The following is a 16,407-nucleotide window of genomic DNA, read 5'->3' as shown; positions in this document are numbered from 1 at the left end:
AAATCGTACAGCGCCTGCACGCAGCGAGGGGGCGGTAATCGTACAGCGCCCTGCACGCAGCGGCGGGTAAATCGTACAGCGCCTGCACGCGGCGGGGGGGGCGGTAAATCGTACAGCGCCTGCACGCCGCGGGGGGGGGGGTCGCGCGCTGCGCCGCACAGGGAGGAGGAGGGCCCCCACTCCCGGCCTCGCCTTCTCCCGCTCCAGCTTAGCAGGGCGAGATGCGACGGCCCTACGGAAACCCCGCCCCCGCCTCCTATTGGCCAGACGCTCGTCGGCCAGCCCCAGCTGTTGACGAGAAGTTGGGCGGAGCACCCTACCCCGCCTGTCGCTCGGGGTTCTCCCGCTGCCATTGGCCGGAGGGGTGGAGGGAGGGTCTCCGGCGCGTGACCGCTTCCTCCTCCGCCCCCCTCCTGTGGCTCTCAGTGACTTCCGTCTGTGCTTGCTGGGTTGGGGTGTGGGCGCCTGTCCCCCCTCCCCCCGTACAGAGCCCCGCCCGGCCTGTCCCCTCAGAGGAGACAGCCCCTCCCCCTCCAGCCTGGGGACCGCCCCCATTACACCGCCCCCCCGAGCAGGAGCTGAGGGGCCCCCCAGGCAAGAGAGCGGGAACCTGCCTCCCCCAGTCCCCCCCCGAGCCCTCCCTGAAGGTGCCAGGCAGGTGCTGGGAGGGGTCTCGGGGTGCGAGAGGAGCCCCCCACCCCGTCCTCCTGGGGGGAGACTGGGCAGCCCCCCCTTGGCCCCCGGGTTGTGAGTGACCGCGGGGAGCCCCCTGCCCGGCCATGGAGAAGGGGAAGGGGGGAGCAGCAGCAGCAGCAGGAGGGAAGTTGCTGCTCTCCACCATCCTGGATGCCAAGGATGAGTTAGAGGAGGTAGGTGGCAGAGGGGGCTGGGGCAAGGAGCTGGCCAGGGGGCTTGCTGGAGAGGGGGTGGAAGGGGTGGGATGGAGACTGGGGGCAAGGAGGGACACACTCTGCTAGGACAGAGTGGGTCTCACTCCCCAAGGTGCTGTCCCCTGCCTCGGCTTTTCCTTTAGGGGAGAAGGCAGCTCATAGTAAGTTGCAATCTGAAGCCAGTGTGCGTTTGGGTAGAGGTCCCTCAATTTTGTCTCCATTGCACTGGAGGGCAGGCGGTAGCATGCTGGCCTGCTGATGTTCCCAGTGGGCAAGTGGTTCTTCACTTCCTCGGTTTCTCCTCCTTCACTGGGGTCAGGCCCTGCTGCTTCACGTGTGGGCACTTTGGAGGTGCAAGAACCATGGAACAGGATCACAGTCTGCTTTAGATTTCAGGGTTGACAGGATTCCTCATCTTTTCTTTCTGATAACAGGAAAACTCTCATTCTGGTATGTATTTCTACTGACTGCCAAAGCATTTTGGAGCCCTGGCAGGACCCAAGATATGAGACCTTGAAATCATGTCATTCTGCTTATTGTCTTGCTTTTTTTCTCCACTATGGATAGGTGGTTAGAGAAGGGTTGGGAGCCAAGACTTTCGAGATCTGTTCCTGGTGCTGAGGCTCTGTAGTATAGTGGTTAGAACTGCTGAACAAGTTCTGGGTTTTATTCTGGCTCTTCTTTCAGACTTTCCGCCTGACTTGGGCAAGTAATCTCCTGTATCTCCGTTTACTCATCGGTAATATAGATAACTATTATTGTACCTGTCTCACATGGGTGTTGATTAATGTTCATAAAGCATTTTGAGATCCTCTGAAAGGAGCTATTGTAGGCTGAAGTACTATCATTTTAGTTGTGAATTGGTTTGAGCGGCTAATGTCTCATGAACTACTGGACTTGCAGAGCCAGCTTTTATTTACCATGAGCCAGAAACAAATGTATTAGGGACTGTTGAAACAGTGCCAGCTAAAATCATATTGAAAATAAAGTAGAAAAGAAAGACCCAAAGGTATTTGGAATTACTTGATCTCAAGGTCTCATATATGTCATCTTGCTGGGCCTGGAAACTCCTGTACCATTGGCAAAACTCTCAATTGTCCCTGTGTATTACTGGTACTAGTCCAGGTCTGAATAAAACATCTCAATCCTCAGAGCAGTGCCGCTTTTTGAGTTTTCAGCTCTGACAGACACACATTCTCCTTGAAACCTCGCCAAGGACTCTCTCCGGGGCTTGTCTGGAATCCATGTAGCGCTATTATTTAGTGTTCTGTAGTGCCTCTTCTCCGTGGATCTCAGGGCAGTACAACTCTCAAACCTTGCCTATCCAGTGAAATAGGTGTTGCTCTTTCACAGCTGGGGAAATTGAGACACGGACAGGTGAAGTAACTTGTTCAAGGTCATAAAGTTGGGTAAGCACCAGAACTAGGAAGAGAATCCAGAAGTCCTGACAAATGGTCCCCTGCTTTAATTGTTAGGAATCTCTCCTTTGTGCACTTTAAATCACTAAAATGGTTAAAGGGACACCAACTTGAAATCTAGTCAGTTCATAAGAAATGCAATAAAAATGACAGCTATTACACCTGCTTCTGAGTCCCCCAGCCAGTTTTAGTGGTTTATCATCACGTTTTCATGTTTAAAATAATAATAATCCTCTTCCATGGAGCGGGCATGTAAGACTCTCACAAATGGGGGAACAGGGCTGTCAAATGCCCAAAGTCAACACAGTGGCAAACTCAAGAGAAGCATCTTCTCCTTATAACAATGTGAGATGCAGATTATAACAACAGTAGGCTAAGCGAAGATTTTGGAGGAGTGTTGTTTAAGGTGACAGTATTCCTCCAAAATGCATTACATATGGTATCATAAACTAAAACTCAGAGAGAAAGCTGACCTCTTGCGAGCCTGCTGTGAGTTCTGATAAAGGAGACGCAGCTCATCACTGGACAGCATGTTTTTAAAGCTCCCTTAAGGTAGGGGTAACATCTTTCTTTTAGACTAACCATTTAGCTACTCTTCAAGTTTGTGTGTCTCCTATTTATTGTGACAGGGAGTTGCACTCTCTGTGTCTTACCTCCCTAGACCATGTGTTAGAAGAGAGTTGTCTTCAAAACGTCAGCTCCTGCTGAGAGAGAAGTACCCAGACCCTTTCTCTGCTATGGAGATACTGAAACTCTGTGTGTGTGGTGGGGGAGGGGGGTGTATATACGCGCACACACTTTTGTGTATGTGCACTTTTTTCTATAGCTAAAAAAATTACTGTTCTAGTACTGATTCTGCAGTTACTCCAGTGTGTATTGTCACTTCCTTGGTGACCCATCAGAGTACAGAATAAATATGTGAGGATTGTTCCCTAAGATATAACTATATCTGTTGCCATTTTCTTTAAGATTGATCCCTTAGAATTAGTGCTGTATGTATTTGTTGTTTTAGTGTCTGGACAGCAGTGCTAGTCCTCAACAACATTCATGGATTTTAAAGCGAGAAGGGACCACTGTGTTCATACGGCCTGATCTCCTGCATAGCAGAGACCACAGAATTTCAGTTGGTGAATCCTGCAGTGGAGGGAATTGGTCTTCCTACTGTACAAGTGACATTGTCAAGCCCAGTGGCTTGGGGTTGAACTGGAGCGTACCATTAGAAAGCAGTCAGTTTCCATTTAAAGACTGAGTGCTGATGAGCTTACCCCTTCTTTGGGAACCTGCCCTGTTAACATTGTCCTTCTTGCAGTGTGAATTTTTCTGACTTCAGTTTGTGCTCATTGGATCTTGTTCTGCCTTTGCAAATGGCGGAAATGAGTCTACCTGAGATCTGGGCTTTCAGATTCTTTTGATCCTCTCTGACAGTTCTGTAGGTTAGCTCTGAAAAAAGCCTTACTGAAAAGCAGTGTTACTCTTCTGCACTGTTGGCCCATGCGTGTTCATTTGCATCACCCTTGAAGGCAGACTGTGAAATGGAGATGTTCCCCTTTGCCAACAGCTTCCTTCTCATTCCTGTTAGTGGGGGAATGTCTCTAGCCAGTGCCATAATCAGCCTGGCAGATTTGCATTTTAAAGGGGTGCTAATCCAAAAGTGATTGTGTAGAAATAACCCCTTCAGCTCCTGCATATCAGCTCCTGGAGTTACATCTGCTGGCTTTCCCATCAGCTCTGCAGGAGACTGAGACAGGGTCCTTTCGTCTCACATCTCACAGGTGGAGTAGGTGGCAGTGTTACAGTTGCAGGGTCTTGCCAGTGGTGAAGGCAGAGCCAGAAACATTCCAACTGGGTCTTCAGATCCTGCATGGAGTTTGTGGCACTGGTAGTTTGAATGATTGGGCCAAGTGACAAGGGGCACATCCCCCCTAGCAGGCAATGCACCTGTTTATGCCAGGGCTTAATCTACAACTTGCACAGCAAAATACTAGGCTGGAGAGACAATAACCTTAACTGCAGTGAAGCTGCCTCTCCTCTATCGTAAGAGCCAAGGCTTAACTAGGGGGGACCCTGCAGGGTCACGTTTATACTTGGGCTGTAGCTACGCTGGCAACAATGGCAACTGATATCAGAGGGGCAGCCGTGTTAGTCTGGATCTGTAAAAGCAGCAAAGAGTCCTGTGGCACCTTATAGACTAACTGACATATTGGAGCATGAGCTTTTGTGGGTGAATCCCCACTTCGTCAGATGCATGCAATGGGAACTGGGTTTCCCCCCTGTATAGCTCCCTATGCAATAGCAGCGGCAGAAGCAGTAGCATACACAGTCCTCAGGTGAGCGTAAGGTTTTAGTCACCATGTCACAAAACCCTGCTCGGAGTGGAATTAGGTGATGGACGAGGGGAGTGGGGTGCTGGTGGTAATGTCTGAGCGTTGTTTGCTGCAGCTTTTCCCATTGTCTGTGGAGCTTCACTGCTGGGGCCATTGTAGACCTGTCTCGTTCTCTAACTGCACATCATTCCTGTTCCACTGCTCAGACTCTTCCTAATTTTCAGTCACTGACCTGCTAATCAGGTCCAACCTGCACTACAGAAATAGCCGTCTTGTGAACATGGTTGTAGCTAAAACGTGGTTGCTCCTTTTCTGTGTGAACAGGAAAGAAACGCATTAACCGTATTCTATCACAGGTAGGACGTGGTTTCCGAAGGGTGGTTGTAACGTGTGTAGTTCTGTGTATGTAGGCAAGAATAAAGAATGGTTGACCATGGTGGTTCTTGTAGTGTGGATGGGGTATAACCCAGCACCAGCTTTTTCCCTCTGTCTGCCTGGTTACTGCAGACATGCGCTTGGAAGGGTCTGTTGTCCTCGTGGCACATGTCTGGAGCCCCTCAGGTGAAGTCAGTGAGAGGCTCTGCACGTGCACTGGAAGGTGAGGCGGTACCTACAGTTCTTACCCAGTGCTAGCTGGAAACGCTGACTTGAAATGACAGCACGCCAGCCTCCAGACGTTCACGTCCAACCACCCAAAGACGTCAGTCAATCGGTGCTATGAGAGGGTTAACTTGCAAAAATCCAATTAAAATAACCCCTGTGGATTTCTCCAGGGCGAGTGGAAGCTCTTGCCACTCATGCCCCAAGCTTCTCCCTCTTGCACTGTAATAACTTAGCAACAGCAAGTGGGTCTTGTTAGGCCATTCCAGCGCAGTGCCTTGTTCCGGAGGGAAGAGAATGGGGTTTGGTTCTGATGGGGGGCAGCCGGCTGGGGTGCTGCAAAGCCAGCGTGTGCTCTCCGTACCTCATCCCCGCTCCAGCCCAGTGCACATAGTGATTCTGAGGGTGTGTCTACGCTACACACGAGGCCTGGGGCTGTGACCTGGGCTTGTGGACTTGGTGTTTCCAAGCCCCTGCTTGAGTTTCCACACTGCATTATGAATTTGGATTTACAGGGCTGGACCCATGTGTCACAGCTGTGCTAACACATCCATACTGCACTTGTCAGCTCTCCTGACTCAGCTCTGGGGCGGGGCTTCCAGCCGCACTGCAAAATGACAGGGCTTGGACCTGAGTCACATGAGGACTCGGGTTCTGACCCACCCCTGGCAGGTCCTGAGTGCTTTCTGGTGTGAGTCCTTCTGATGTGTGTAGCCAGAAGGGGGGCTTGGGTTCAAACCTGAGTCTGAGCCTGGCCTTAGTGGGCAGTGTAGGCTCCAGAATGGGACCCATCTGTCCCCTCAGTCAGAGCAATGGCCCACTGGGGTGTGTGTGGAGGGGTTGGGAAGGTCTGAGCCAAGACAAACGTCCTCCCCCTCAGAACCCTTCTTTGGGGCCTTGTGCGACAATTGGGAGCGCCCAGCCTGGCTTTGTTCGTAATGGATCCTGCACCTCCCATGGACAAGCCCCCATAGAAAGCCTCCACTTGAGAGCCCCACAATGTCCTCAGGACAAACTCTTCATCTCTCTAAAGAGCCACCTCCATAAGAAACAGGCCTCTCTGTTGCCAAGGCAGGGTTCATTGGCTCTGCTTAGGTGCCACTTACTGGACTTACTAAGCTTTGTTCACCCTAAAGTCTCTGCTTTTCCGACGTTCCTAGCACCTTGCTGGCTGCCTTGCACCTTTCCTGTGGCAGAGTCATGCACACGGCTTGAGAAACTTAAGGCACTTACAGGCCAGTGTTCTGAGTTCACTAGATGCTACCTTCGTCAGATGTTTGTCTCTTTTCCCCAGCGCTGGCTCCGTTCTGTTGTTAAGCATTATTTGAGCACTAGGAAAATAGATTCATGTACTGACCTGCCCCCACTTCCCTGGCTAGTTCTTGCAGCTTTACAATCACATTTTGCTTTCCTCTCCCCTCTTGCCGTATACAAGACCCACAGCAGCAAAGGAAGCCGACCAGCTGACTACAGAGGAAAAGTGAAACTGGCTGTGCACCCAGTGCTGTCGAATGCACAAAGTGAAGTGAAATCACTTGTCATGATTTTCAGCAAGTCACAAGAGTTCCGGCGGACTCATCATACTTTAAGTTGATGTTCTTCCTGGAGCCACAGTAGATCTGTAAGGCCTTTTCACATCACCTCTCACTCCAGTACCAGCGTGAGTGCATCATGACAGTTTCTGCGTGTCTGGCGCAGCAGCTCTGGGTAAGCACCATGACCCACTGATTGTCTTGGTGATTTGCAGTGGGTCATGGTGCTTAGCCAGAGCTGCTGCGCCAGACACGCAGAAACTGTCATGATGCACTTACCAGCCGAATGCCAGATGCTCCTGCCCTCTGTTTCCCATGACGACAGGAACAAAGAAATGTTTTACTTGCTTGGAGTGAGCAGTCTGCTCCTTTTCGTGGGTAGGCAGGTGAGTGGGGCTTGGCGAGCTGGGGATGGCCTCAGAGAAGATGGTGCTGTAGGTGAGGCGCTGGCATTGGACTTGGAAGAGCCAAATTCCATTCCTGTCTTTGTCACAAACTCCCAAGGTGACCTTGGGCAAATCGCTTAACATCTCTGTTCCCCAACTTCAAAATGGTGGCAGTTGTGCTCTGTTCTGTGCCCCCTCTCCCATCTTGTCTATTGAGATGTAAACACTTTTCCTGAGGGACTGTCTGTCTTCACTGAGCCCAGCGCAGGGCCACCCTGCTCTTGGCTGAGGCTGGTGCTGCTGTAACACAAAGAATAGACATCACCGCAGGGCTTGGAGCAGGTTACAGCCCCCTGGAGCAAAAGTCCCGAGTGTCACTCAGTGCTGTGAGTGGTTGGCAGTGGTGGTGCGTATGTATGTGTTTGTATTTCAGTCCTGTCTGCAGGTCCCAATCCAGGTCAGGGCCCCGTTGTAGTAGCTGCTGCACCGCACAAGAGAAGCCAGTCCTCGGCTGTTGTCGTAGAAGTCAGCTGTGCTGCTGGTAGAGCTTGTTGTGCATGGAGAGGACATGAGCAGCTGACAGCACCCTGGGAGTGCGTGCGTCTGATATGCTGTCGTAGTCAAACTGCTCCAAAGTTACCGTCAGGGGTTTGCAGTGGCAGATGAACAGAGTTTTGCCATGTGCTGTGCATTCTGGCTTCGTGTCCTCGCTGGCGTTTCATTACCTGGGATATCCACATAAAAACATCTGCTCCTGCAGTTTCCTCACACCAGAAGCTACTTACAAAGTTAGTAATTAAAACAGAGGCCCTTGGACTTCAGCACCTGGCCCGAGCGCTAAAGACACGTAAAATGAAAGCGTTTTGTATGTCTGCAGTCGGTCTTCAAGGGAACTCCACTTGCCATTCAGTAAGGGGCAGAGCCCTACAGTACATGCCCAGAATAGTCTTTGCCACTGTCTGTGAATTGTAGCTTCAGAGAGAATTGAACCTGTGAAACTATAGCTCTATCTCGGAATGGGGACTGACGTCCCTGTGTCACCTTGGCCCATGCGTCCTGTTTGTTGGCCCCAAAGCCACAGGATGCCAGTATTAGCATTAGCTGGCGCTGCAGGCGGAGGAATGGCAGTGGAGTATTTCCAGCACAAACTAAGAATATACAAGCAGCTATGAGGCAGTAGCATCTCCAGTCAGCAGCTGGTTCTGGGGCCCTGGTGCAGGGGGAGAACGATAATCATGCTGGTTTTACTCTGTGGGTTTGCATGGCCTCCATTACTGGTGTATATGTGGTGTCATGAGCATAGATGGCAATAGTCTCCCATCGCCTCTCTCATCCCCCTTTCCATGGCAGCAGGAAGTAGGAGGGCCCAGGTTTTCAAAGCTGGCTAGTGAGACATGTCTGAGTGGCCCTGTTTCCAGAGGCAGAAAACCAGCATGTTTGGAAAGTTGGACCCCTTAATGACATCTCAAATTAGGCTCCCCAAATCACTCCTGGGACTCTTGGCTCCGTGTTTTGTTACTTGCACAAAGCACCTTGAATGGCCAAGGAGGCCAGGGCTCTGGGATACCTGTTTCTGCTAGCTGATATATTGATTTTGTTTTGTCTATTTCAGAGACTAGAGAGGTGCATGGGTATTGTGACATCGCTGACCAACGGGGTGTCGGAGAGGGAAGCTAACGATGCCCTAAATGCTCATGTAAGTGCCGGATGTGGTTTTCCAGGATCTGTTCTGGGGTAAGGCAGGGGTAGACGAGGGCTTGTGGACTGACCAGTGAGGGGTGACTGCTCCTTCCACTTTGGTGATGACCCATTCATGCAGCATAACCCCTCGTAACTAAGTTTTACCCCAAATCCGTAAAGCATACATTCAGTATAAATCCATTATTCCTTAAATATTATCCACACATGCATCTCGCATGCCAAGACTGTGACTTAGCAAGTTACAAGCTTTCTGCAGATACCTTACGTGTTACTCTTTAGGGATGAGTATCCTGTAAGACGTGTTTGGTGTAGGGAGCTTGTCAAGTGTGAGTTGTTTGCAAAGAACCAGGGACCCTTTGCCAAAGGGTTTCTGTGTCCCAGAAGTTCATCCTGACAAGAAGAAATAATTCACCCAGAGGCACCTCCAAGAGACAGCAGCCATGGGGGCTGTCAGCAAGCCAGCGTGTCATCCTGCTAGGAGCAGTGGAGCGGGCGCTGTGCCATCTTCATCAACCTGAACACTGGCAAGAAGTTTTCCAGAGTTGTTTTTTGAAGAAAAACGCTTACTCGATGTCTAATAAAATCCTGTGGCGACAGTGCAACACTGCATTTCCTTGCTGAAACCTGGCTGGCTTTTTTTCTACCCCATCATAAGCCCACCCTGTAAGGTGGCTCATGAGTGCTGGACTGTTAGTACTGATCTACCACGAGAGGGGTGTGTGTGCATGTTTGTGAATACACACTTGCCCGTGGTGGTGGTGACATGCCTGTGACTGCAGTTATCATGCACTTTTTTACACATTCCCTCTGCATACATAGTTTGTCTCTGCTTGAGCTCCTTGGAATCCCAGTTCCCAGTGGTACAATCTTCCCACTGCACTTGCTTCTAGTCCTGAAAAGTCCCCAAATCCTCGCCTGCTCCCCGATGAGGTTGCTGTGCAGAGAAAGCTCAAGTAATTTTTAGAGGTTCTAAAATGTTATTGGCTGCAGTTTTCTCCTGCCTTGTATCTTTGGCTAGCTGGCGTCATGGCACTAGGGGAGCCTGGCTTAGCAGGAGGAGGGATGCAAATATGGGGCCTGTCAAAGCCCACTGGTGCTAGTGGGAGCCTTTCCCATGTGGCTGAATGGCCAGTAGCGTGTCTCTCACAACCCTGACACACTTCCTGTGAAGCCTCAGACGTGGGGAGGGTACCTCACGGCACGAGGTGGCCCTGGAGGCCTTCCAGGTGATCCTGTGGAGTAACCTGCATCACTCAGGTGTGTACTTGCTGCTTGTGGGTAATGTGGGCATCTGGAAGTCCTGCCAGTAAAACCTTCAGACCACTCCCCACCGCCATGGAGTCTCTCATTTAGGGAGAGCATTGAAACGTTGCTTGAACTGCATATTTTAACTACAAAACGTGTGTGCGTGCGTGCACAGGGGTGTGTGTGTGTGCAGGAGTCACAGGCACAGGATTCAGTGGACTTCACAGATATGAACGATGGGGAAGCTCTGTAACTTCCTGCTGCTGAATTCCCTGGGGGTGGCTGTGGGCTGGTCTGGAGCATCCCTGTCCTAGAATCAGGGAGAGCCTCTTATGTTGTCAACACCCTACTTGAGCGAGGCCTAGTGTTGTTTACCCGTGTTGCTTCCCTCTCGCAGGTGTGCAAAGGAGCCTCTCAGCATGAGGAGATTTGTCTTGGCCTCTTCACCCTGGTCCTCACAGAGCCTGCCCAAGCGCAGAAGGTAAGGCATGGCATGCCCAGCTCCTGCCTTGGGATGGTTTGTTTCACTGGGCGCTCCGCTTGCCAGACAAGGCATTGCTAACCATGGTGGCTTCCCAGAGGTGCCTGCAGGCACCAAGGGCTCCCTGCGCTGGTGTCCTCAGCTAATCGTATGAAGGAGATTACTCAGCTCCTACTGTTCTACTTTCAATGTGTTCACGTGGCACAAGCGTTGGCCTTTGTATTGCAGCAGCAGCAGCAGCTATGCTGGGGGATGCTAATGCTGTTGTACCAAGGAACGGCGTCTTGGTGGCAGTATCTTTGGCAGATCTTGGGTTAATTGTTTTTGGTGGAGGTGTGTGGGGGTCCTAAATAACCAATGGAACTGGGGAAGGCTCTTACCTCCTGTGTCTGCAGTTCCGGAATGGATATATTTGTTGGCTGACCAGATGTATTTGCATACAAAAGTAATTATCTAAAATCTAGATAGTAAACAAATTCATTTCATAAGCAAAACTGTGTGTGAGCAGCCCAGCTCTAATAAATTGGCAAGCTGGATTTTATTTTTAAATATCTTTTGGAATGATGCTGTTAACGGCTATTTAATTTCCTGGATGCAGGTTAGACAATGTTGCTGCAAACCAGTGAAGCATTTTGGGAATTAAATCAAGTATGTTTGGTTTTTTTGTAGAAACTGGGACTGCGTAGTAGGTAGAAGGATTTAGAAAAGGGATTTGCCCTGCTTTGCACATGCAATGAAATACCCTCCAAATACTTTCAGATGCAGAGTGCAAACTGCTTCTCAGCAGGGGTAGCTAGGGCCCAAGATGGCCAAGCGACACTGCCAGAAACCCTAGGTCATGGGGGAGTGTTTGAAACTCCCATGCAGGCTTCTCTACATGCCTCCTTTGCACTAGCCACGGACTGAAACTGACTTTGTGCTGGAGCCTGCCTGCCTGGTCATCTTAAGCCGGAAACGGGAGGTCACTGCAAACAAGAGGAGAGCGTTTTGCTGTATTATTCATGTTGCAAGCCCACAGTAAGAAACAGCTCCTTGTTCTGAAGAGCCCAGTCTAAGTGAAGATGAAAGGCAACAAGTGTGTACAAGAGATGGAGAGAAGAGTGCTGGGGAGGTCTGATCAGAGAGACCAGCTAGGAGAGCCATTAGCTGTGTTAATGAAATGGGTTTTCTGTCTAGTCATTGGATTGGCAGGGAAAGCAGCTCTTTGTTGAACCCACTCAATCATTTTCCCTCTTTTCTCCTGTGACTTCTTTGGATGCCTTGGCTGCCATATAGAAGAATGTGAGTCAACAGCGTGCGTTTTGTTTAAACGTGATACTCTTGTTTGTCACTAGTACAGCCTGAAAATGGGTTTGAAACTGTTTTTAAATTAGTGTACATCTGAAATTGCTGGTGGTGTTGGTTGCTTTGGGAGGGAGGTTTCGGATGGAGTCCCGTGGAGATTGTGATCTGTTCTTGTGAACTGGAAAATATTCCAGAGCATGATGATTCTCCACAAAGTGAGGTGGCCAGTGGATGCCTTGTGAGTGAGCGGGGAGGTTTCTTCTCTAAGGTACCTGGAGTGACAAGAGTTGGGGGAGCACAGAGGCCCTGAGCCATTGAGAAACAGGAGCAGTGGAGCATGTGCATATTGTCAGGGGCGGGAACTGTCTGTCCAGGTTATTGTTGCTGCTGAGGTTTGGCTGTGTGGCTGAATCAGCAGGTGTCCCAGGCCTTTTCGGGGGGTCCTGGAATCCTGGCACTGTTCCGTATGGCTGCACGTTCGGAAATGGGTCATTGGCAGTGTTCTGGTGTGGGTGAGTGACCTGCCCATTCTCTCAGTACCATGACACACACTTGTGGCTTTCACTTGCCGCTTTAGTCCAGCTGCGAGTTCAGTGATGCTGAGGGGTGTTTGGGTCGAATGCCGTTCAGTGGATCAGCAACGTGCCAAATTTAAAGGGATTGAAGTAAACTCTCAAGGTGAGGCCTCTTCATGGTCTGGTGTGAGCAGGGCTGAGTGGCCGAGCGTGAGGGAGGCACTGATGGGCTAAGAGTGACTCCTGCAATGTTCTCTCTCCATTGAGCCAGTGTTTTAAGGCTTGGGCTCTCTAAACCAGGGCCATAGGTCCCCATTCACCACTGCACCAGGATCACTAAGTGGGGCAATGTCTCTCTCAATGGAGTTGTAGCCATGTCCTCAAAATGACTCTTCTTAAAAAACCAAACAGCCACACACACACACTCTCTCTCTCTTCCCCTCCCTCCCCCCCCGTTCTGATGCCAGCTCCCCTCAAGCTGCTTCCAAGTCCTGACTCTGGAGTTGCTGGTGCAGCCAGGACGCAAACCGATTCTCCCTGTCAGTGCCAGTGCTCAGAAACATCTCTGCCAGGCTCGTTCTAAACTAGACCCCAGAGAGCTACTGCAGTGACCAATATCACATAGCTGGTTCCTGCCTCCCCCAACTTCTTCCCCCACTCCAGCACCCCAGTCTGCATGCTCTGGTATGGAGACTATGCAAACCGATTCTCCCTGTCGGTGCCAGTGCTCGGAAACATCTCTGCCAGGCTGGTTCTAAACTAGACCCCAGAGAGCTACTGCAGTGACCAATATCACATAGCTGGTTCCTGCCTCCCACAACTTCTTCCCCTGCTCCAGCACCCCAGTCTGCATCCTCTGATATGGAGACTATGCAGTCTCTTAAATACTTAAACTCTTCCAATTAGAATGAAATCCCCTTCTGGTGAGTTGTGATAAACAATCCCTCCGGCAGGGCAGAGGGATCCTGGCACCACTGCCACCTGTGCCCAGTCGAAGGGCTCTCCAGTCACTCTTCCTTATGTTTGCAGCCCCAGTGTCCTCCTTCCCTTTAATCTGTCCTGTGCCCATGGCTGTCCCACTGAGCAAGCGAAGTTCCCGTCTGCTCTGTCTTCTCCACACATTCCTCTGTGGGAAGGGCAGTGAGGGGCAGAGCCTGTATCCATAACACCGTGCTGCTGACAGGCAGTGAATCTCTCTGCCTCAAAGGTGGCAGTGGAGGGCACAGCTGCTGCTTATGGCCCTGCTCATTAGCCACCTGGCTGGCTCTGCTGCTTTGGTCAAGTTTACTCTTACAAGCACATCCGTGTCCTTAGGGGGTAATTGGATCAAGCAGCAGGATGGGGATGAGGTTCTGCTGTGGTCGGTCATTATCGAGTCCCCACGCTGTATGCCGCCAGCAGGCAACTGGAGCCAGGACTGTAGAGTTTTACTTCTGGCTCTGCCACTGACTCACAGCATGACCTTGCCAAGTCCCTGCATCCCATTGTGATTCCCATCTCTGTCTGTAAAGGGGGGACATGGCTTGCCCAGCTGATAAAGGGGCTTGTGTGGCTCGCTGCTGGAGCGGGCTTTGAGATCCTTGCATGAGGGGCAAGTCTCCCTTTCCCCAAAGCTGACAGGTTCGGGAATCCCTTCCCCCTCACGGAAGCAGTCAGCTGTGCAAGGCCTGTGACAGCTGTTCACCAGAGCCCTGCACGCCCAGGAGGGAAACCGGACCCAACCGGACCCGGGACCCCCTGGTGGAATTGGTTGGTAGAAGGTAACTCCTGGTGTGGAACTTGGCCAGGATGCCATGGTTAGCGCCCACAGAAAGAGTGTGGGGTCTGTAACGATCCCAAGAGCCAGGGCTACGGTCTTGAGTCTCCTGTGAAAATGGGGATGTGCTGCCTGAGGATTTCTGGGTGCTAAAGCCAAGGGGCTGGAATACTTTATTAGTGTCTCTTGCTCTTTATCTGCAGTTTGACCTTTTGACCCCCCCAAGACCCTCCCTCACCCCAAATCTATCATTTTCCTTTCCTTGCTCCCAAATCTCCTTGGGATCCATTGACATCTGCGTAGCCAAGCCGGTAACTCCTGTGCTCCAGTGGGGCTGCAGCTGGGGCCTGGTCGCTGCAGGGAATGCAGCTATGGCAGAGGCTGGCTGGGCACACAGACTCTGGCCGTTTGCGGTGGGGGAGTTCGGACACCAGTGGGGCTGCAGCTGGGGCCTGGTCGCTGCAGGGAGTGCAGCTGTGGCAGAGGCTGGCTGGGCGCATGGACTCTGGCCATTTGCAGGGGTAGTTTGGACACCGGTGGGGCTGATCTGCAAGTTGCACTAATGGAATTCGTGTTGGCTGGGAATGTGGCTACTTGGTACTTGCCATTCATTGCCACTGCCTGAACTGAGCATCCTTGGTGCTGGTGCGTCTCGCTAGCAAAGCTGGTTCCACGGCCACCGTCTGGAGTCCCTCGTACCCATTGCTCCCAAAGCTGACAACAGGGGTATGTTGTGTCAGCAGCAAGAGTCTTCGGGGTAGTGCTTCTTTCTGCCTCCCCCGCCCTCCCCCCCAAGAGCCACAGACTCTCCGTGGGCTGCTCGGGCAGCCTGTCTCTGGATGGTTCCACTTGTGCTGCTGCAGCGAATTCACATCCCTCCCTACATATGTCCCCCCTCCCCCCCGAAGAACAGAGCTCTGTGTGGCCAGAAGAGGCACCTCAGATCCCTCCATGTGTGCATTGCTCCCCATTCTTTCCAGCGTCCCATCCATCCTGTTCCCCAGTGATGGTGCTTCCTTGTGCTGGCTCCTTTGGTCGTCCCTTCCTGCGTGCCAGTTCCACGTGTTGGTATCCCTTTCTCCCCTGCCTCACTGCAGCCCCAGCATTGCCTGAGGGGGAGAGCAGCGCCAAAAGCGGTTGGACCTACAACTTCCCTGCTTTTGTGGGCAGCTTGTTAAAAGACAGCCCTCTGCCTCCCACTGCTGGCGCGGGAGGGCAGTTGAGCGGCCACTGACACCTTGCTGGCCCCTTCCCAGCCTGCTGAAGATCAGCTGAGGGATGCAATCTCCCTCCCCCAGGCTGGCAGAGATTAGCTGTGGTAAACCTGTCCAGCTGTGAGCCAGGACACTGGGCCCTTCAAATATCCAAGTGACAGCGGATGATGTGCAAGAAGCTGCCTCCTCCACCCTGGGCCCCTTTGCTTTAATTAACTTCTGCTCTTGGACCGGAAGGCAAACAGAACCTCTCCCCTGAGTTCAAAGTGACCATTTTCCCTGGGGTCTCCATCACTCTCCTCCCCTCCTGCTGGAAGGGGAGGCTCTTCGGCATGGCCTGATTTATCTATTGAAACTGCACATCCATCAGGCTGTTCCCTTCCTATTAATTAAATGGCCTGTCTGAGGGGTGGCTCTGACCCACCGAGAGCAGGGACGAGATGATGGATCACTTGCATCCTTGAAACTAATCTGGCGATTCAGGTTCCCCTCCCTCCCCCTCGCCGTCCAAGCAGGGTAGCTGCTTCTCCTCACGCCGCCCACCCTTTGCTCCCCATCCCATGGTCAAGAGGGATTAAGGAGGAGTCCCATCTCATCTGCTTGGGTCTCTGTGGGTGACATGTGGAACCTCAGGGGCTGAGTGACCGTGCAACTTGTACTCACTGTCCCAGTTCCACCTTGAGCTGAGTCCAGTTCCAGACCTGCTCTCAAACATTTCCCCAAGCCCTTTGGGACCCATGTGGGGTGAGAAGCTGAAATACAGCAGGACCTGTTGGTGGGCCGGCTGCATCCTTCCCCATGGTACCAAAATACTCAGCTCTCAGGCAGCACCTCAGAGTCCCTGTTCTGGCTGCTCCTCCCTCCTCTGGGGCCTTTTAGAAGCAGGCAGTGGTGTCCCTAGCCTCTGTTCATCAGAGGATGGAGATGGATGGTGTCACGGAGTCACCGGGCGATGCTCTGGAACTGCTCCCCACTAAGCCAGTCAGGACTTTGGGGAGCCTCCTCTCCCTTGGAGCAGACTTGTTCAGGGCAAGAAGCTCACACGTCTTCACCTCCTGGGT

The 16,407-nt window shown here is 51.8% G+C and overlaps 1 protein-coding gene across 1 annotated transcript in view; it reads left to right on the top strand.

The window, feature by feature from the left end:
- The first annotated feature begins 424 nt into the window (after positions 1-424).
- INTS3 (integrator complex subunit 3) overlaps positions 425-16,407 on the top strand; it is a 68,784-nt gene continuing 52,801 nt past the window's right edge. The window contains exons 1-3 of the mRNA XM_032793638.2: positions 425-869; positions 8,763-8,846; positions 10,494-10,577. Of these exons, the coding sequence (XP_032649529.1) occupies positions 780-869; positions 8,763-8,846; positions 10,494-10,577 (258 nt within the window). The 5' untranslated portion in view covers positions 425-779. The remainder of the gene's footprint in view (positions 870-8,762; positions 8,847-10,493; positions 10,578-16,407) is intronic.

This window comes from Chelonoidis abingdonii, chromosome 11, assembly GCF_003597395.2.
Source record: "Chelonoidis abingdonii isolate Lonesome George chromosome 11, CheloAbing_2.0, whole genome shotgun sequence".
NCBI classification, from domain to species: domain Eukaryota; kingdom Metazoa; phylum Chordata; order Testudines; family Testudinidae; genus Chelonoidis; species Chelonoidis abingdonii.
This window is presented reverse-complemented; position numbering and strand designations above follow the sequence as displayed.